The sequence below is a fragment of the Macrobrachium nipponense genome, chromosome 2 (assembly GCF_015104395.2).
Source record: "Macrobrachium nipponense isolate FS-2020 chromosome 2, ASM1510439v2, whole genome shotgun sequence".
Lineage (NCBI taxonomy): Eukaryota > Metazoa > Arthropoda > Malacostraca > Decapoda > Palaemonidae > Macrobrachium > Macrobrachium nipponense.
The window spans coordinates 139,720,842-139,737,548 of NC_087201.1; the positions used below are offsets into that span (position 1 = coordinate 139,720,842).

Consider the following 16,707-nt stretch of genomic DNA (forward strand, 5'->3'; position numbering starts at 1 on the left):
GTAAGAGTTTTAGATTAGAATTGCAGATTTCTACCATTTCGGACGAGTTAAATTTGACCGAATGTCAAAATTTTTATATATATATTTTTTATATGCACATATTTCAACTAATTCGGTAGAGTCAAATTTGACCGAACGTGGTTTTTTTCTATTTATCGTGATTTATATGCAAATATTTCAAAAAAAGAGAAAAGCTACAACCTTCAATCATTTTTAGTTTGTGTATTCTACATGAAATTGCGCACATTTTCATATATAAAACTTTATGTAACAGTAATTTTAAATGGTGCAAACATTTCGACAATCGCACAAAAAATTCTGATTTTTTCGGAAGAGTTACCGCGCGAACGTAAGGAAAATGTTTTTTTTTTTTTTTTTTTTCATAAATTCACCATAAATCAAAATATTGTGCTAGAGACTTCCAAGTCATTGCAAAATGAAGGTAAATGATTGAATATTACTAGAATATAAGAGTTTTAGCTTACAATTTCGTTTTTCGACCATTTTGGTAGAGTCAAAGTTGACCGAAAGTTGAAATTTTTGCACTTAACGTTATTTATATGAAAATATTTCGAAACTGATAAAAGCTACAACCATGGGTTGTTTTTTGTTGTATTGTGCATGAAATTGCGCACATTTCCATATATAAAACTTTATGTAACTGCAAATTTAAAAGGGTGCAAACATTAGGACAATCGCACGAAAAAATTTATCAGAAGAGTTATCGCACGAACGTGAGGATAAAGTTTTTTCATAAATTCACCATAAATCGAAATATTGTGCTAGAGACGTCCAATTTGTTGCAAAATGAAGGCAAATGATTGAATATTACTATAATATAAGAATTTTAGCTTACAATTGCGTTTCTCGACCATTTCTGTAGAGTCAAAGTTGACCGAAGGTTGAAATTTTTGCACTTATCGTTATTTATATGAAAATATTTCAAAACTGATAAAAGCTAAAATCATGAGTATTTTTTTGTTGTATTTTACATGAAATTGCGCACATTTTCATATATAATACTTCATGTAAAGGATAATTCAAAATGGTGCAAAAATTATGTCAAAGTGACGAAATAATTTCCGAGATGTGTCACTGATACTTTTTAGTGCGATAAGAAAGAAATTCGCGCTTGCGCGCCTGCGTAGTGATTGTAAACAAAACAACGCCTTGATCCGTGAACTCCCAGCATCCCCAAGGCGCGTGATACAAAAGTTTTCGGCTGGTAGGCCTATAAGTATTTTTCCGCGAATTTAAAAAAAAGCTTTATTGAGCCGACGTATGATACGTCCAATCGCCATACGGGAGACATTTTGACTCGACGTTTAATACGTCCAATCGGCGTAAGAGGGTTAAGCTACCTCTGGTTGTAAGCTTTCTTGGGAGTTTTCCTTGTCTCCTGTGTCTTCTGAAGAGAAAGAAGTCTTCCAGGAGCCCCCGCATATGCTTACCTGTTGAAGTATTTTCTGACCACTTTCCCTTCACATTTTCAACCAGCAACCCCAGCTTCTCTAGCTTCGACATTTCTCAAGAAGAACCAGTCAGGTGCTAGAGCTCTGCTGCCTCAGATGGTACTCTCTTCCTCTGCAAAGAAGCCATTGAGTGATGTAGAGGATTGTTTGTCCTTGAAGAGGGAACAAGGGAAGGCCGCTTTTGTCTTTTCTCCAGCCAGAATGGCAGCTAGGAGATACCTCTCCTACACGACAGGAGAAGTTCCGTCCTTAGGAGGTGCTGCCTCTTCCCAAGGTGACATCTCAAGTCTTATTGGCTTGACTAGATATTTTTGTCTGCAAAGGTTTTTTCTCTCTTCAGAGTTTAATCATTTGGTTAAACATCTGTTCAAGGTTTTGGAAGTCTTCAGTTTTCTCGACTGGACAATAGGAGTGTTTACTAGGAAAATTGAAGTTTCATACAATGAACTTACCTGTCAGATATATACTTAGCTAAGACTCCGTCGTCCCCGACAGAAATTCAAATTTCGCGCCACTCGCTACCGGTAGGTCAGGTGATCTACCTGCCTGCCCTGGGCGGCAGGACTAGGAACCATTCCCGTTTTCTATCATATTTTCTCTGTCGCCGGTGGTATCAACATTGTTGTTACTACCTCCTGACTGGAATTTGCTTTTCAAGACTTTTTTGATCATCTATATTGGATTTCTTGGTGACGTACTGGATCGTTGTTTGGTATTCGCTACTGTGGACTGGATTTGGACTTGCTTTTGATTTTTCTGATAGAATGTCTGATTCAAGTGTTAGTGTGAGAGTGTGTGTGAATGTAGGCTGCAAGGTGAGGATACCGAAGGCTTCGGTTGATCCTCACACTGTATGTCGTAAGTGTAGGGGGTTTGACTGTTCTTTAGCTAACACCTGTATTGAGTGTGAAAAGTTGAATGCTAATGAATGGAAGACTAACTTCTTACTTGAAGAAGTTAGAGAGGGATAGAATTAGACGGGCTGCACAAAGGGTGTGAGTACAAGGCCTATTGAGCCTTTTTCTGAGTCTAACTCTCCTATTATTAATGATTTTGATTCTCCCTATGTATCTGAACCCTCACAGGCTTTGCATTCGGATTCGGCTTCTGAAATCGCCAATCTGAAGGCTACTCTTCGTAAAATGAAGACAAAAATGGCGGCCATGCAAGGTAAGGGAAGTGATAGTGAATTACTTAGTGAAGTGGAGTGTTCCCAGTGTTGTGGGGGTGGGGGCGTCTGACCGTCCCTGCGATGCTCCCAGGCCTAGACCTCTTCCAAACTCACATACCCAGAGGAGAAGGAAAGTCGAAAGTCGTACGGAGGTTGTGGGGAATCCCCAACGGTCAGGCGTCCCTTCAGCAGGTTCTGTTTCGCTACAGTCTGCTCAGGACCGCTTTAATAGAAGCGTCCTACGAGATGTTTCTCGTCGTCCGGTTCTCCTTCACCTAAACGAGGGTGGAAGGACTCGGATCTTTCTAGGCCACTGAAAGGCACTGGAAAGAACGCGCGTTTGACTCGAGCCCGGAGCGCTTCTCGGAGGAAGCCCCCTCTTCTATCAAGAAGGCTAAGCTGGTCTCGACGCCTCCTCGATCGGTAGTTGAGGATCGCACTCCTTCGAGTTCTCCTGCTTCTTCTATTGAAGAGGACGCTGGTGTGGCTTCCAAGAGGATATTGCTAGCAGTACAAGAGCAGTTAGCCTCTTTGGTTGGAGTTCTTTCGAGGGATCCCCCTCGCAAGAAGGACGCTAGACTTCCTATTAAGAAGTCTCGTCTTCTTTCGCCTGCCAGACGTGAAGCGTCCTCCAGGCATGAAGAGCCTTACAAGCGTGAGACGTCCCTTTCCAGGCGCGAAGATTCTTTCAAGCGTCAGGAGCTATCCGAGCGAGTTGCTCTAGATAAGGATACGCTCAGGCGCGAGGCGCCAGCCAGGCGCGAGGAATCAGCCAGGCGCGAGGAATCAGCCAAGCGCGAGGCGCCAGCCAGGCGCGAGGAGTCAGCCAAGCGCGAGGAGTCAGCCAAGCGCGAGCGCCAGCCAGCCACCAGGCGCAAGGAGTCAGCTATGCGTGAGACGCCGGACAAGCGCGAGGCATCAGCCAGGCGCAAGATGCCAGCCAAGCAACAAGCTCCAGCCAAGCGAGAAGCGCCAGCCAAGCGCGAGGCGCCAGACAAGCGCGAGGCGTCAGCCAAGCGCGAAGAGCTTTCCAGGCGTGAGAAGTCAAGCAGACGCGAGACTACTAGTAGACTTGAGAGAGAATCTGTTCACTCTATGAGTCCCTCTCCTAGTAGGAGTTTGTCGCCAGTAGAGAGAGAACTTGGTGAAGATCCTCTCATTTTCAAGCCGATTCTCCGCACGGTGTGGAAGTAGATTTGGAAGACGAGGTTAACGGTAGAGAAGGCTTCTCTAACTATAGAGTTCTGACGGACCTTCTTTTGCAGGAGTATGGAGATTCGTTGACTCCTGCGGCTCCTCCTTTGCCTCGATCACTGTTTTCGAGTGCGATCGTACCGAAGTCTTCGTCGGTGTTGAAGATGAGACCTACGATCTCTATGAAGAGAGCTCTACAGTCTCTTGACAAATGGATGTTGTCGAAGAAGGATCTGGGCAGAACCACCTTCTGTATGCCTCCAGCCATACTTTCTGGTAAAAGAGGTTTCTGGTACCGAACTGGGGAGAACATGGGCCTTTCTCTCCAGCGGCGGCTGAAGCGGACTTTTCAACCTTGGTTGATTCATCGCGGAGACACGCTTTGAATGGAGCTCGTGTGACTTGGGCGATTTCTGAGACGGATCATCTCCTCAAGGGCCTCTTCCATATTTTGGAAGTGTTTAATTTCCTAGACTGGTCCCTTGGGTGATGTCTAGAAGGCTCATGACTCGGAAGGTCTAGACCCCGAAGTCATTCTTAGTATTCTGTCATTTATTGATAAGGCAGTGCAAGACGGATCGGGAGAAATCTCCTCTCTCTTTGGAGCGATACTCCTTAAGAAGAGGAGTATTTTTAGTGCCTTCTTAACCAAGGCAGTTTCTCCCTCACAGAGAGCAGCCCTGGTTTTCGCTCCCATGTCAGACTTCTTGTTTCCTTCTCAGTTAGTGAAGGACATTTCTCGCTCACTGACTGAGAAGGCGACACAGGATCTTCTCCTTCAAACTGCAAGGAAGAGAGTACCCGGTAGGGTGGTTGACAAGAAAGGACCGACTTCTACGGTTCAGCCCTTTCGAGGAGGCCCTCCTCCAGAGCTCCCTCTAAGAGAAGAGGTCCTGAGAGGAGAGGTAAAGCTTCTTCCCGTCCCTTTAAGAAAGGGAAGTGAGACAGACAACCTCCAAACACCAGTGGGTGCCAGGCTTCTCGAGTTTGCAGACGCCTGGACATTCGTAACTCGGACGCCTCTTCGATGTCCATAAAAAATCAGGAAGGATATCTTATCCCCTTCCAGGACAGTCCTCCCCTAACGACTATTCCGCGGGAACTGTCAGCCAGATACAGGGACCCTGTACTGAGGGATACTCTTCGTCTGATGGTGAATCAAATGTGGGACAAACGAGCTATAGAATTAGTTCTGGAGCAAAACTCTCCGGGGTTTTACAATCGGCTTTTTCTGGTTGCGAAAGCCTCGGGGGGGCTGGAGACCAGTACTAGATGTCAGCGCTCTGAACAAGTTCGTTCTAAAGGAGAAGTTCTCTATGGAGACTTCGGCCTCAGTCCTTGCGGCTTTACGTCAAGGAGATTGGATGGTGTCGCTGGATCTTCTGGACGCTTATTTTCATGTCCCGATTCACCCTTCTTCGAAGAAGCACCTCCGTTTCATGACGGGGGGAAGGATCTTTCAGTTCAGGGCCTTGTGTTTCGGCCTGTCCACAGCTCCTCAGGTCTTCACAAACCTGATGAAGAATGTGGCGAGGTTTCTTCACCTCAAAGGCGTCAACATCTCTCTATAGTCTGGACGATTGGCTCATCAGGGCCAGAACGGAGAGACAGTGTTTGGAGGACCTTTCTTTGACCCTAGACCTGATAAAGGCGTTGGGACTACTCGTGAACCTCGAGAAGTCACAACTGATCCCCAGACAGAACTTGGTCTATCTTGGGGATTCAGATGGATTCTCGGGGTTTTCGAGTATTTCCTTCGCAAGAGAGAATCGTGAGAGGCTTGGAGAAAGTCTCTCTTTCTTCATTAGGGAAAGAAACGAACTTCGGCGAGGGAATGGTTAAGCCTTCTAGGGACCCTTTCCTCGCTCGAACAGTTCTTTCCTCTAGGAAGACTGCATCTTCGTCCTCTTCAGTTTTTCCTAAGGAGATCATGGAATTGGAAGACGGGACTTCTCTCCGACAGTTTTCACCTTCCAATGGAGATGAAACCACACCTGCAATGGTGGTTGTCCCCTCTAAAAGAGAACAAGGGAATTTCTCTGGAAGTTCCGAACCCAAGCCGAGTGTTATATTCAGACGCATCGGAGAAAGGTTGGGGAGCAACACTAGGACCGAGAGAAGTGTCAGGCACCTGGAAGGCAGCACAGGTGTCCTGGCACATAAATTGCAAAGAACTTCTAGCGGTTCACTTGGCTCTAAGTTCTTCGAACCTTTTGTGGCAAACAGTGTGGTCCAAGTGAATGTGGACAACACTACCGCCCTGTCCTACATTCGGAAGCAAGGAGGAACACAATCCTTGTTCCTTATACGAAATAGCAAAGAGATCTGCTACTTTGGACCTCCCAGAGGAACATCTCCCTCCTGACAAGATTTGTTCAGGGTACGAGAAAACGTCAGGGCGGACAGACTGAGCAGGAGAAGCCAGGTCCTTCACACAGAATGGACCCTTCATTCAGAGGTGTGTCAGAGTCTTTGGGATCTTTGGGGCACTCCTCATGTAGATCTGTTCGCCACATTCCTTTCCAAAAGGCTGGAAGTCTTTTGCTCAGTGGTGGAAGACCCCAAGAGCTCTCGTGTCGACGCCTTCCTGCTAGACTGGTTCTCATGTAGACGTGTACGCTTTTCCCCCTTTCAAAATCCTGGGGCAAGTGTTGAGAAAGTTTGTAGCGTCCAACGGGACAAGAATGACCCTGATAGCCCCGTTTTGGCCAGCACAAGATTGGTTTGCAGAGGTGCTGGAGTGGACAGTAGACTTCCCAAGATCCCTTCCAAGAAGGATGGATCTTCTCAGACAGCCACACTTTGAGAGGTTTCATCAAAACCTCCCCACTCTCGCGCTGACTGCCTTTCGACTATCGAAAGACTTGTCAGAGCGAGGGGATTTTCTCGCGAAGCTGCAAGCGCTATCGCTAGAGCCCGCAGAGCTTCCACTTAGACGAGTCTATCAGTCTAAGTGGGAGGTTTTTAGAAGGTGGTGTAAGTCTAAGAAGTTGTCCTCCTCCAGTACCTCTATAACCGAAATCGCGGATTTCCTTTTGTTCCTGAGAGAGGTCTCTTACTTATCTGTATCGACTATCAAAGGATACAGGAGCATGCTTTCGGCAGTCTTTCAAAAGAAACAGGCCTAGAGATTGCTGATAAATAAAGATCTGCACGACTTGATTAGATCGTTTGAAACGACAAAATCTAAGGAACTAACTCCTCCCAGCTGGAACCTGGATGTAGTTCTCAAGTTCCTTTCGTCTGAACAGATTCGAGCCTCCTCATTTAGCTTCGTTTAGGGATTTAACGAGGAAATGCTTGTTTCTCCTATCTTTGGCGACAGCCAAAAGAGTTGGTGAACTTCACGCCCTTGAAGATGAAGTCGGCTTTAACAGAGACTCGGCCTTCTGCTCGTTTAGAACACTTTTTTCTAGCGAAAATGAAAACCCCTCGAATCCCTGGCCCAAGAGATTCGAGATTAAAGGCTTATCGAGTCTAGTAGGTAGAGAAACAGAAAAGGTCTCTTTGCCCTGTAAGAGCCTTGAAGTTCTACTTACAAAGGAAGAAACAAATGGGAGGCTCTAGACAAAGTCTTTGGTGTTCGATTAAGGACCACAAGAATCATGTCTAAGAACGCATTAGCTTTCTTCATAAGGAGCGTCATTACAGATGCTCACAAGTTCTGTCCTGACGACTCTTTTCCGCTTTTAAAGAGTAAAAGCTCATGAAGTTAGAGCAGTGGCGACGTCTCTCTCTTTTCAGAAGAATATGTCGCTAAAGAAAATCATTGATACGACATATTGGAGGTGCATTTGGTATTTGCATCTCACTATCTTAAAGACGTTCACGTGACCTACGAGAAATGTTTTTCTCTGGGCCTTTCGTATCGGCGGATACGATACTGGGTACAGGAGCAAACACCAATCCTTAACTTTGTACATACCTTCTACTAGATATGTTCTAGATTTCTGCTGACAAAGAGGGCTCGGTGCTGCACTGGCGGCCAGTCACTGTTTGTTCAGTAAGGAACTCTTGTGATATCTTTTAGAGGAGTATTAAAATTTTTTTTGAGAATTTTTGTATGAATGCGTTTTAGTTTCGAGTTATGGGTTGTTTGTAATGAGTTCGGGGATAACTCAGAACAATTCTATATACTAACATGGGTGGTTAGGATCAGGTGGTCGGGATTGGTTGTGCTCCTTCATAAGGTGTGTTGTCATAGAAGTGGTCCAATACCCATTGACAAAGTCCTTTCAGGCTCTGCCGAGTAAGCGGTTCATTATACCCATCGGCAGACCCACAAGAACTCTTAGCCATAGATCACATATCTCGCTAAAGTCTTGAGGTGATGCAGACTACCGGGCTACAGCCACGAAGTCTACCACCTATCAGGTAGGAACCAAGGTTTTTCTTTATACCTACAACATATGTTGTTTACCTGTCTATTCCATATTAGCTGTCTCTTACCCTCCACCAAAGGGTGCCAATCAGCTAAGTATATATCTGACAGGTAAGTTCATTGTATGAAAATGATATTGTTATAATACAATATAAAGTTTCATACATACTTACCTGGCAGATTTATATACGATTCTAATGGCCCCAACCCAGCCTCCCCGCAGGAGACAGGTGGAAGAGAGAAAATATGATAGAAAACGGGAATGGTTCCTAGTCCTGCCACCCAGGGCAGGCAGGTAGATCACCTGACCTACCGGTAGCGAGTGGCGCGAAATTTGAATTTCTGTCGGGGACGACGGAGTCTTAGCTAAGTATATATCTGCCAGTAGTAATGTATGAACTTTATTGTATTATAACAATATCATATTACGACGATTTTGCTATGGATTTGTCTTAAGATTGGCTAGGAGTGTTATCCTGTGCTGATAAAGCTATTATGGATGGTGCCTTTGAAATAGCATCTCTTCGCCACTGGAGTAGTGAAGAAAAGGGAGTTGTGGTGCTCCTTTACCACTAAAGTAGTAACTTCTGTCTAAAAATCAGTGCCTATGTACTCCCCTTTAGACAAACAGTACTTGTTTCCGCAATCTGCTGTTAAAAAAATTGCCATTAATTTGCAAAATAAATCAACTCAGGATCTCCTAGCTCAATCATCAAGACCTCCTAAGGAGTTTTCGTCTTCCTTGACGGAGTCTATATCTCCACTTCAGCAGCCCTTTCAGGGGGCAGACAAACCTTCTCAAGACCCTGTTCCAAGGTGCGTGTCTCTGCCAGGTCCAACAAGAAGACATCAACCAAACAGTGACTCTTCTATCCTTTGTGTGCCTGTAGGGGCCGGACTCTCTCTCTTTTGGAAGAGTTGGAGCAAGAGAGGTATGGAACCTTGGACTGTCAAAGTAATGATGTTTGTTTCTCCATGCTAGGATTCTTAGCTAAGAACGAGTCTCCTTCCAATCCCTGGCCACGATCATTCTCTATTGAAAACCTCATGGATATTATAGGTCCAGAAGAAGAAGAAAGGGTTGTCTGCACGGTGAGGGCACTTAGACAGGACCTAAAAATATCAGAGGTCGTGCTAGTAAGCTCTGGTGTTCCGTAAAAAATTCATCCAGACCTATGTCCAAGAATGCTCTGTCTTTCTTGCTCAGAAGCCTTATTATAGAGGCACACTCACAAATTCAAGAAGGAATTCATTTTACTGTTAAAGTAAGAGCACACGTAACCAGGGCTGCATCACATTATTTGAAAGAAATTGAAAACTGCAGCACCTTAGGCCCGCTTTCTGTGGCTGGCACGGTATTGGGGGAAGAAGCATAGGAAGCACTCCTTCCTATACGTAGCTTCATCGCCTTGAATTTTGGGTGCTGAGTTTCTTCTGGGGAGCCGGGCATTACTGTTACTCATAGTACCCATCAGTCAGTGGTGGCATAATGGTATTTTATTTCTTTTTTATGTTATTGGGTAACATTGTTTTGTTCAGTATATTTTGTTGGTACTGTGCCCACGGCAAGGGCAGTTTTTTATATAGTTACTTGTGGGTGTTCAGAGTACTCCTTCACTCTAAAAGTCCCCTCTCAAAAGTAGAAGGTTCATCACGGATACTCCACTAAGTTACTACGGGTCAAGAAGAGCAAAGAACAAAAGGCAGTACGTAATCACGAGCAAAGAACAAAAGGCAGTACGTAATCACCTGCTCTAGCTCTCTTACCATGTAAGGATACAACAGGCTTTTTATCAAGCTTAACACACATTTGTTTCAAATTCATAATTATTATTTACTATATTTGAAGCAAATATGTCCATTATCCCACCACGTATTGGTATGGGATTCAGCTGTGTAATTACTACTTGGTAAGTTACTTATGTAAAAATAGTGTTTTCATAATAAAATTGTTTCACATTCAAGAAATTACAGATCGGAGCCCTCCCGCCTCCCCTCTTATGGACATTAAGCACAAAAGAAGTTATTTTTTCTGTGTTGTTGTGTCTATGGTTCCTTGGTGGAGGGCAGGGTGGTTACCTAGACTAAAAACAAATGAATCGCTACCACGAATTTCAAAATTTAGTTCCGTGCTAGTAGAAAAGTATAGCTGTGTAATTACTTAGTAGTATATATGTGAAACATAATTTTATTATGAAATTACCATTTTCAGTCAGAAATGTGAAGTGTGTAGATTGTGGTCAGATTTTTCAGTTTTAACATTTATTTTCTCTTGTGCTGTAGGACACAGACAACATACCTTCAGAGAAGGTTGTCAGCTGCATCGTCCATTCTTCTTAGATAAACTTAAAGATGACTACAGCCTTTTCACATGAACCAGGCACTGCCATGGAGTGCTTAAGTATTCCAATAACACTGGAGAAAGAGACTGGAGTTGATGAGCATGGTAGACAGGTCAGTGCTGTTTCCCCTTTGTTTATGTTATTTTATAAACATGACTAATTGGACTTGAGGAAAGCCTATACTATTATTTTTCAGTAAATTATGAAAATTACAATGGGTTCAGTTTTCTTTGGTTTGTGTGAAGTTTTTTGGAAATATCTAGAGCTAAATTATGAGTCACTTAGTATTGGTGTTAATGAATACATTCTAAATATATTTTGTGCTTAGCAGCATTTAGGAACGAGGTAAATAGTTTATGCAAATCACAATTTGCCCTGAGATCTCAGATGGAGATATTCATTAAGCCAAAGTTACCAGTGCTGGGCCAAGGTCTCATCTGAACGCTAGTGATGCTGGCGCTTCTTTTTTCTTAGTTGGTCAAACAGGTAATGGAGGGTGTACATAATTAATATATTCTTTCATATGTTGAACATTTTTACTAGTTTTTAATGTAATGTACGTATGTAATATTGACTACAATTCATTAATATCAAGCCTTATTTATGTAACCTGTAAGTGTTGGCAACCAGCTTTGTTGATGAATGACCTTGTTCCACTGATGTAACCTACACCAACCTTTTGTAAATTACAGTACTTCACTGATTTAGTTTAATATTCTGCTCATTCCTTATATCCTAGTTACAATGCTTACATTTTCACAGGCTATACAGTACTGTATTGACATTTGACATATCCAGTACGTACTGTACTGTTAAGTAACTGGTATCTTCACTAAGTCTTACCTAAATCTTGGAAATTTGGGGAAATCCTACAACACCATGCTCTGTTTGTATTTGCTAGTGGTCATCCACATTAACCTCTGTTTAGTACCAAAATACAGTGCACTGTACTCAATGTAAACACTTATATGCCTTTATATTTTACATGAGGTGTTTAGTAAAATCCCAACCTATATATTTTCAGTTGTATATGATATTTTTAAATTATTTTAGTAAGAGACCTGTGTCTTTTAGTGCCATGTTGCTTTTCACTAAAACTCTGAGACGAACATTCTCATAATGGATTAGAAGAATGTTCGTTACTGATTGGTTGGTAGTGTGCCTGTGTAAGGTCTGGTAAGTCTCAGCTGTTAACCCAGCATAGTCAAAGATATGTCAAGAACTTCCTTATCCTTTTGTTATCAGTTTCATCTTTCATATGATAATCTCATCATCATCTTGGTATTTTTACCTATTTAGTTTGCTGTAGTGTGTTCTGCTAGAGCTATTTTCTTTGGGTAGTATTATAGTACTGGAGGATTATAAGTTCAAGTTTCTTGCTGAAAATATCAAGGAAGCATGAGTTCAGAAATTTGTTGTCATCTGGCCACAGGGGTTTTCTTGTGTGCCAAGGAACATGGAATGAATATTTTCAAAGATTTGTGACAGAAAAGTATAGTGTTCTAGCAAATGGTCAGTCTATCTTGATATTTGCAAGTCACTGTGGCAACTCTGGGGAAGTCCTGAGGGTGGATTTATTGCCATCAGCAGAAACAAGAGGTTGCAAGCAAGCACCATTGAGGAGTGAGAGATGTGTTTTCTGGTGATAGAAATTCACTCTTGACGTGGTTTGAAAGTCACATAAAGCTGTTGGTCCCATTGCTGAATAACCACTGGTTCCATGCAACATAAAACCACCATACAAACAAACAAACAAACAAGAGGTTGCTAGGATATTGCATAGCTTTACCAGATTTGGAAGCTTGGAATGAGGATGCATTTGTTCAGTTTTAAGGCTTACACATCCCCTCCATTTGGTATTATAAGTTAATCTTGTATGATAAAACAAATATAATTATTTAATACAAATCCATAACTTAAACTTAATTGGTTCCCTCCTTGCACCATTTTGCATTTGTCAAATGCTAGTGACAAAGAATGAGCTGGGTTGTCAGCTGAGACTTACCAGTCCTTGTGATGCAGGTCTGCTTCTTACATATCAGACTGACATTTATTTATTTATTTTTTATTTTTTTTTGCTTCAGAGAAGGTATGGCTAGGAACATTTCATAACAAGCAGAAGGCACTTTAAGTTGCTGGGTTTATATTAAAAAGTGTATTTAATTTACAGTAATTAGAAAAAATTACAATTCATAAATGGATCATAATTGTTACGTAAAATTCATTAAACTGCCTTGCTGAATGACAGTAGGCAGGGAATATGGCTAATATTGGTGAATAACAATTGGAAATTATCTGTCTGTATATTTAGCAGGAGGTGTGACTGTTTGCAGGTTGTGTATATTTGTACACTGGGGTGAGTCAGTGCCCAAGGAGAAAACTTGCAGAGTGCCGCATGGTTTTGTGTGCAGTTACTTTCTTTTTTAATGGTACTTCAGTGTTTTGGTTGATACTTCAGTTTTTTCGTAATCCTCCCTTTTTCATGAGTATTTTTTCAAATGTCCTATAGAGGTGTTAAGCATATTACCCTAAAAATAATATGCATATATTGTAAAATGTTAGATTCATATGGTGAGAGGAATTCTTACTGTGTTAGATCTACTCTTTAAGTGGTCAAAAGGTAGGATGAAAGAAAGTAACCAATTAAGGATTTCTGTGCTCAGACAGCAAGCAGTCTTGGTAATTATGTCTGTTGGCTGCTCTTCTTTAATAGTGAATACTCCAGATGTTTGGTGTTAGGTACTAAAAGGATCAATTCATCAACTTGTGGGCTAACCTTAGGCCATCTGAATGTGTATTATTTGCTGAATATGTATTGACTCATCTGGGTTACCTTAGGCCTCCCAATAGCAATAGCTTTGTGCTTAGTATATCAGTGAGAGAAATGATTCTTAGTGTAGGGTTGACAGTGGCATCATCGTCCTTAGTGTATATCTGCAGGGATCATAGAGTCATTGGTTCTTTTTTGTCATCAGGGTTAGTGGTGATATTGCAGATGAGGATGAAGCTATCATGCAGTTGGAAGGAGAGTTATTATTTGATGATGAACACACACATATAAGCCTTCAGTTACTGACTAGGGACAGTCAGTTGTCTTAGTAGTTGGGGCTTTGAGAGACTTGACTGTCTTCTTAATCAATCAGTTAATAAGGAAATATCATTAACAACTGGATGATAGGTAACAGTGTTGAGACAAAGTTTGGCTTAAGAGGGTTTAATGTCACTGATAATAGTAATTACTGGATCTGTGGTAACTCAACAATAAAGTAATGATCAAAAAGGCTTGTTGATTATAATACTGGATGATCAGGCACCTCAGCTTTAATATGTTGAGAGAAAGTCCATGATTATCTGTAGAACACAAATGACAGTTAATATCAGTGTGATTCTTAACAACAGTTTAGTAAGTTTTTGATGGAAATTTGAGACAACTGTGAAGAATACGGAGTATCAGGATGCCACTAGATTAGTCAGGAATTCTCATTGTTTCATGGGTGTCAAGTTTTGCCTTTTAACAGATGATCACTACCTATATATGAATAAGACTGTATTATGTGCTGATGACAGTGTTATTTAACTAATTGCTGTAAATCCCATGGAGAGAGTGCTTCAGAATTTCACTACTGTTGATTACTGGTAGGCAAGACTGTTGATAACACAGGGTTAGTGTTTGCTCATGAATCAGTGATTAAAAGGCTGTGGTGACTGTTATCAAACTCACCAAGCAATTGAAGACTACTTGCAGTCAGAAGTAAATGGAATCAGGTATCATATAAGTGACTTGAGTATTGTGCCAGTTTCTGGTATATGGATATTCTGTGGTAGGGAAAATAAAAGAAATATACAGTTAGTGTGTATATAGTGGAAATTTAATAATCTGAAATTATTTGTCTGGATATGGCAACAGGCTTAGTAACCTGGACTAAGCAAACCAGCTATATTTTAAAGTGATGTTGCAAATGGAAAATGCCCCGCAGTTTGTTTTACTAAAATTATGTGCCCACCTTAGCCTTATAAATGTCAAGGTTTAGGCATTTGTAACTTAACTCTTTACATGACTGTAATGTTAAAAATGCTACTAAATGCCCCCTATTCATGAGCCATTGTCAGGAGGCATTGCTTCTGTCTGGTGTTAACAGATGCATGTCCTCTGTTGGCCTCGGGAAGATTCTATAGTAAACCAAAATGACTACAAACATTGCTGTCATTTTCTACGTTGCCAAACTCCCTCCTAACTTATAATCTGACTGCTGTTATTCTACCCCCCTCAATTCTAGGTTCTGTAATTTGGTCATAAAATCATACTTATCCCTATCATGGGCTCCCCAGAAGCAAGAGACCTTTTCAGATCAAGGCTAACTTAACCTACAATTTATAAGCACAAGAGGAGTTATCATACCGTGATCAAGGCAGTTAATGTATGATTTAAATTCTTAATTTATTGTAACTTTTTTTTACTATAAATCATCCTTTATCTGTCATAAAATTTTAGTTCTTTTGCTCATTTTACATCTTCATGCTTAAATATGTGGAAGAGTAGTGTCAAGCTGTTGACCTTTCTGACCTTGTACTACAGGGAAGATGTGGCACCATATCTGCCACATGTACACGATACCTCAACTTTTGTCAAGGTTTTATGAATCAAATTTGGGAAAGATGGCACCAGTGACCTATAGATTAAGATCAACCATTTGATGTAGTTATCAATGAGGTGTACACATCTTTTTCATCATATTTTACTTTTGAGATAAAACTGATGCAGATTTCTGGAGAGATCAACATTTCATAACCAAGATGTCTGTTGTCTTGATTGAAGTACTCAGGAACATCAGTCAGTCATTCCTTTTTCCCCCAGTATTTTGAAGAAGCTGAATATAATCCTATCTCTTAGGCTTCAGAGTCATTGACCCCAGCATCATGGTCTGTCAGAAGTAAGAGCCAGGCATTAGTTGACATTATAATTTTTTTTTTTCACGAAGCTCAGTCCACTTGAAAGTGATATACTTGAATTAGTGCATGTTTTTGGGGCTCAGAGCTCCTCTTCCTCCGGTAGCTTTTCAGAGATGACCACCAACTAAAAATTTGTCTAAAACATAACCTGCATGAATCACACCCTGATACATGGTTAGCACTATATTGATTATGTTTTGTGGCTAAATAGAAAATGCATTTCAGTACTTTTATTTGAGGTAACAAGTTACTTTTTGGAAGGAAAAATTGTTTTAACTGCACTCACAATTATGGCAAATCTTTAGAGTATGCACTTTTTAGGAACTTTGTATCTTGCATATTTGCTTGTTAAAGCATTCCTTGTGTGAACAAGCATTTGTGAAGAATAATTATGGCAATGCATTTCAAATATACATTCTTATATGCTCTAAGTCTTGCAGATTTCCCATTCACTAACTGGCTTTAACTTGTTGGTACCTTTGGCACCGGCTCATTCTAGGACAAAGTGCCTTATCACTTGACTTTATAGCCTGAATTTCTTAATTTAGTTCCAGTTCCATTGTTTAGCCAACATTTGGTTAGGGTGTATGTTTGTTACATTGTAGTGCCCTTCAAAAAATATGGTTAGGAATGTAGTCTTCCTTTGATTTCAAAATATTTCCCAAAAAGGCTCAATATCTTCCATCTTAGAGCTGGTTTATTTGTCTCAAGAATGATTATTAGGCCGAATAGCCAAACCCGTAGTGCCATCAGTTCTGTGCATCTCACACAGTGTACAATAGACATTACTTTTGGTTCTTTGCAGCATCCCTTTGGCCCCTTGCAGAAACCTCATCCATTCCTTTTACTGTACATATGTTCATATTGTTCATATTCTTTTTCTATCATCATATTTTCTACTCACTCCTAACAATTGTGTCATAGTGCAACTGCGAGGGTTTCCTCCTGTTACTCCTTTAATAGGCGAATGAGATGACATCACAACAACGGAAGGAAGAGATACCACCACAGCTGACATCATAAGCTTAGAGAAAGCTGGTAGTGATGTCACAACGGGGCCAGCGGGCGGGTACGACCCGCCAAGAAATGCGAGAGCAGGCCATCCAAGGAGGGGGAGCCTGTATGCCTAGAGACCGCCCAAACAGCCGCCGTCTTGTTTGATTTGGAATCTGAAATAAAGGAAACAAAAGGCATAGC

The 16,707-nt window shown here is 41.5% G+C and overlaps 1 protein-coding gene across 2 annotated transcripts in view; it reads left to right on the forward strand.

Annotated features, from left to right (window-relative positions):
- Positions 1-16,707, forward strand: part of LOC135221037 (tax1-binding protein 3 homolog) — a 76,629-nt gene that overhangs the window by 18,739 nt on the left and 41,183 nt on the right. Inside the window, exon 2 of one of the 2 annotated variants that reach the window (XM_064258771.1) lies at positions 10,502-10,672. In XM_064258771.1, the coding sequence (XP_064114841.1) occupies positions 10,571-10,672 (102 nt within the window). In that variant the 5' untranslated portion in view covers positions 10,502-10,570. The remainder of the gene's footprint in view (positions 1-10,501; positions 10,673-16,707) is intronic. The other variant, XM_064258772.1, reaches the window with a different exon arrangement.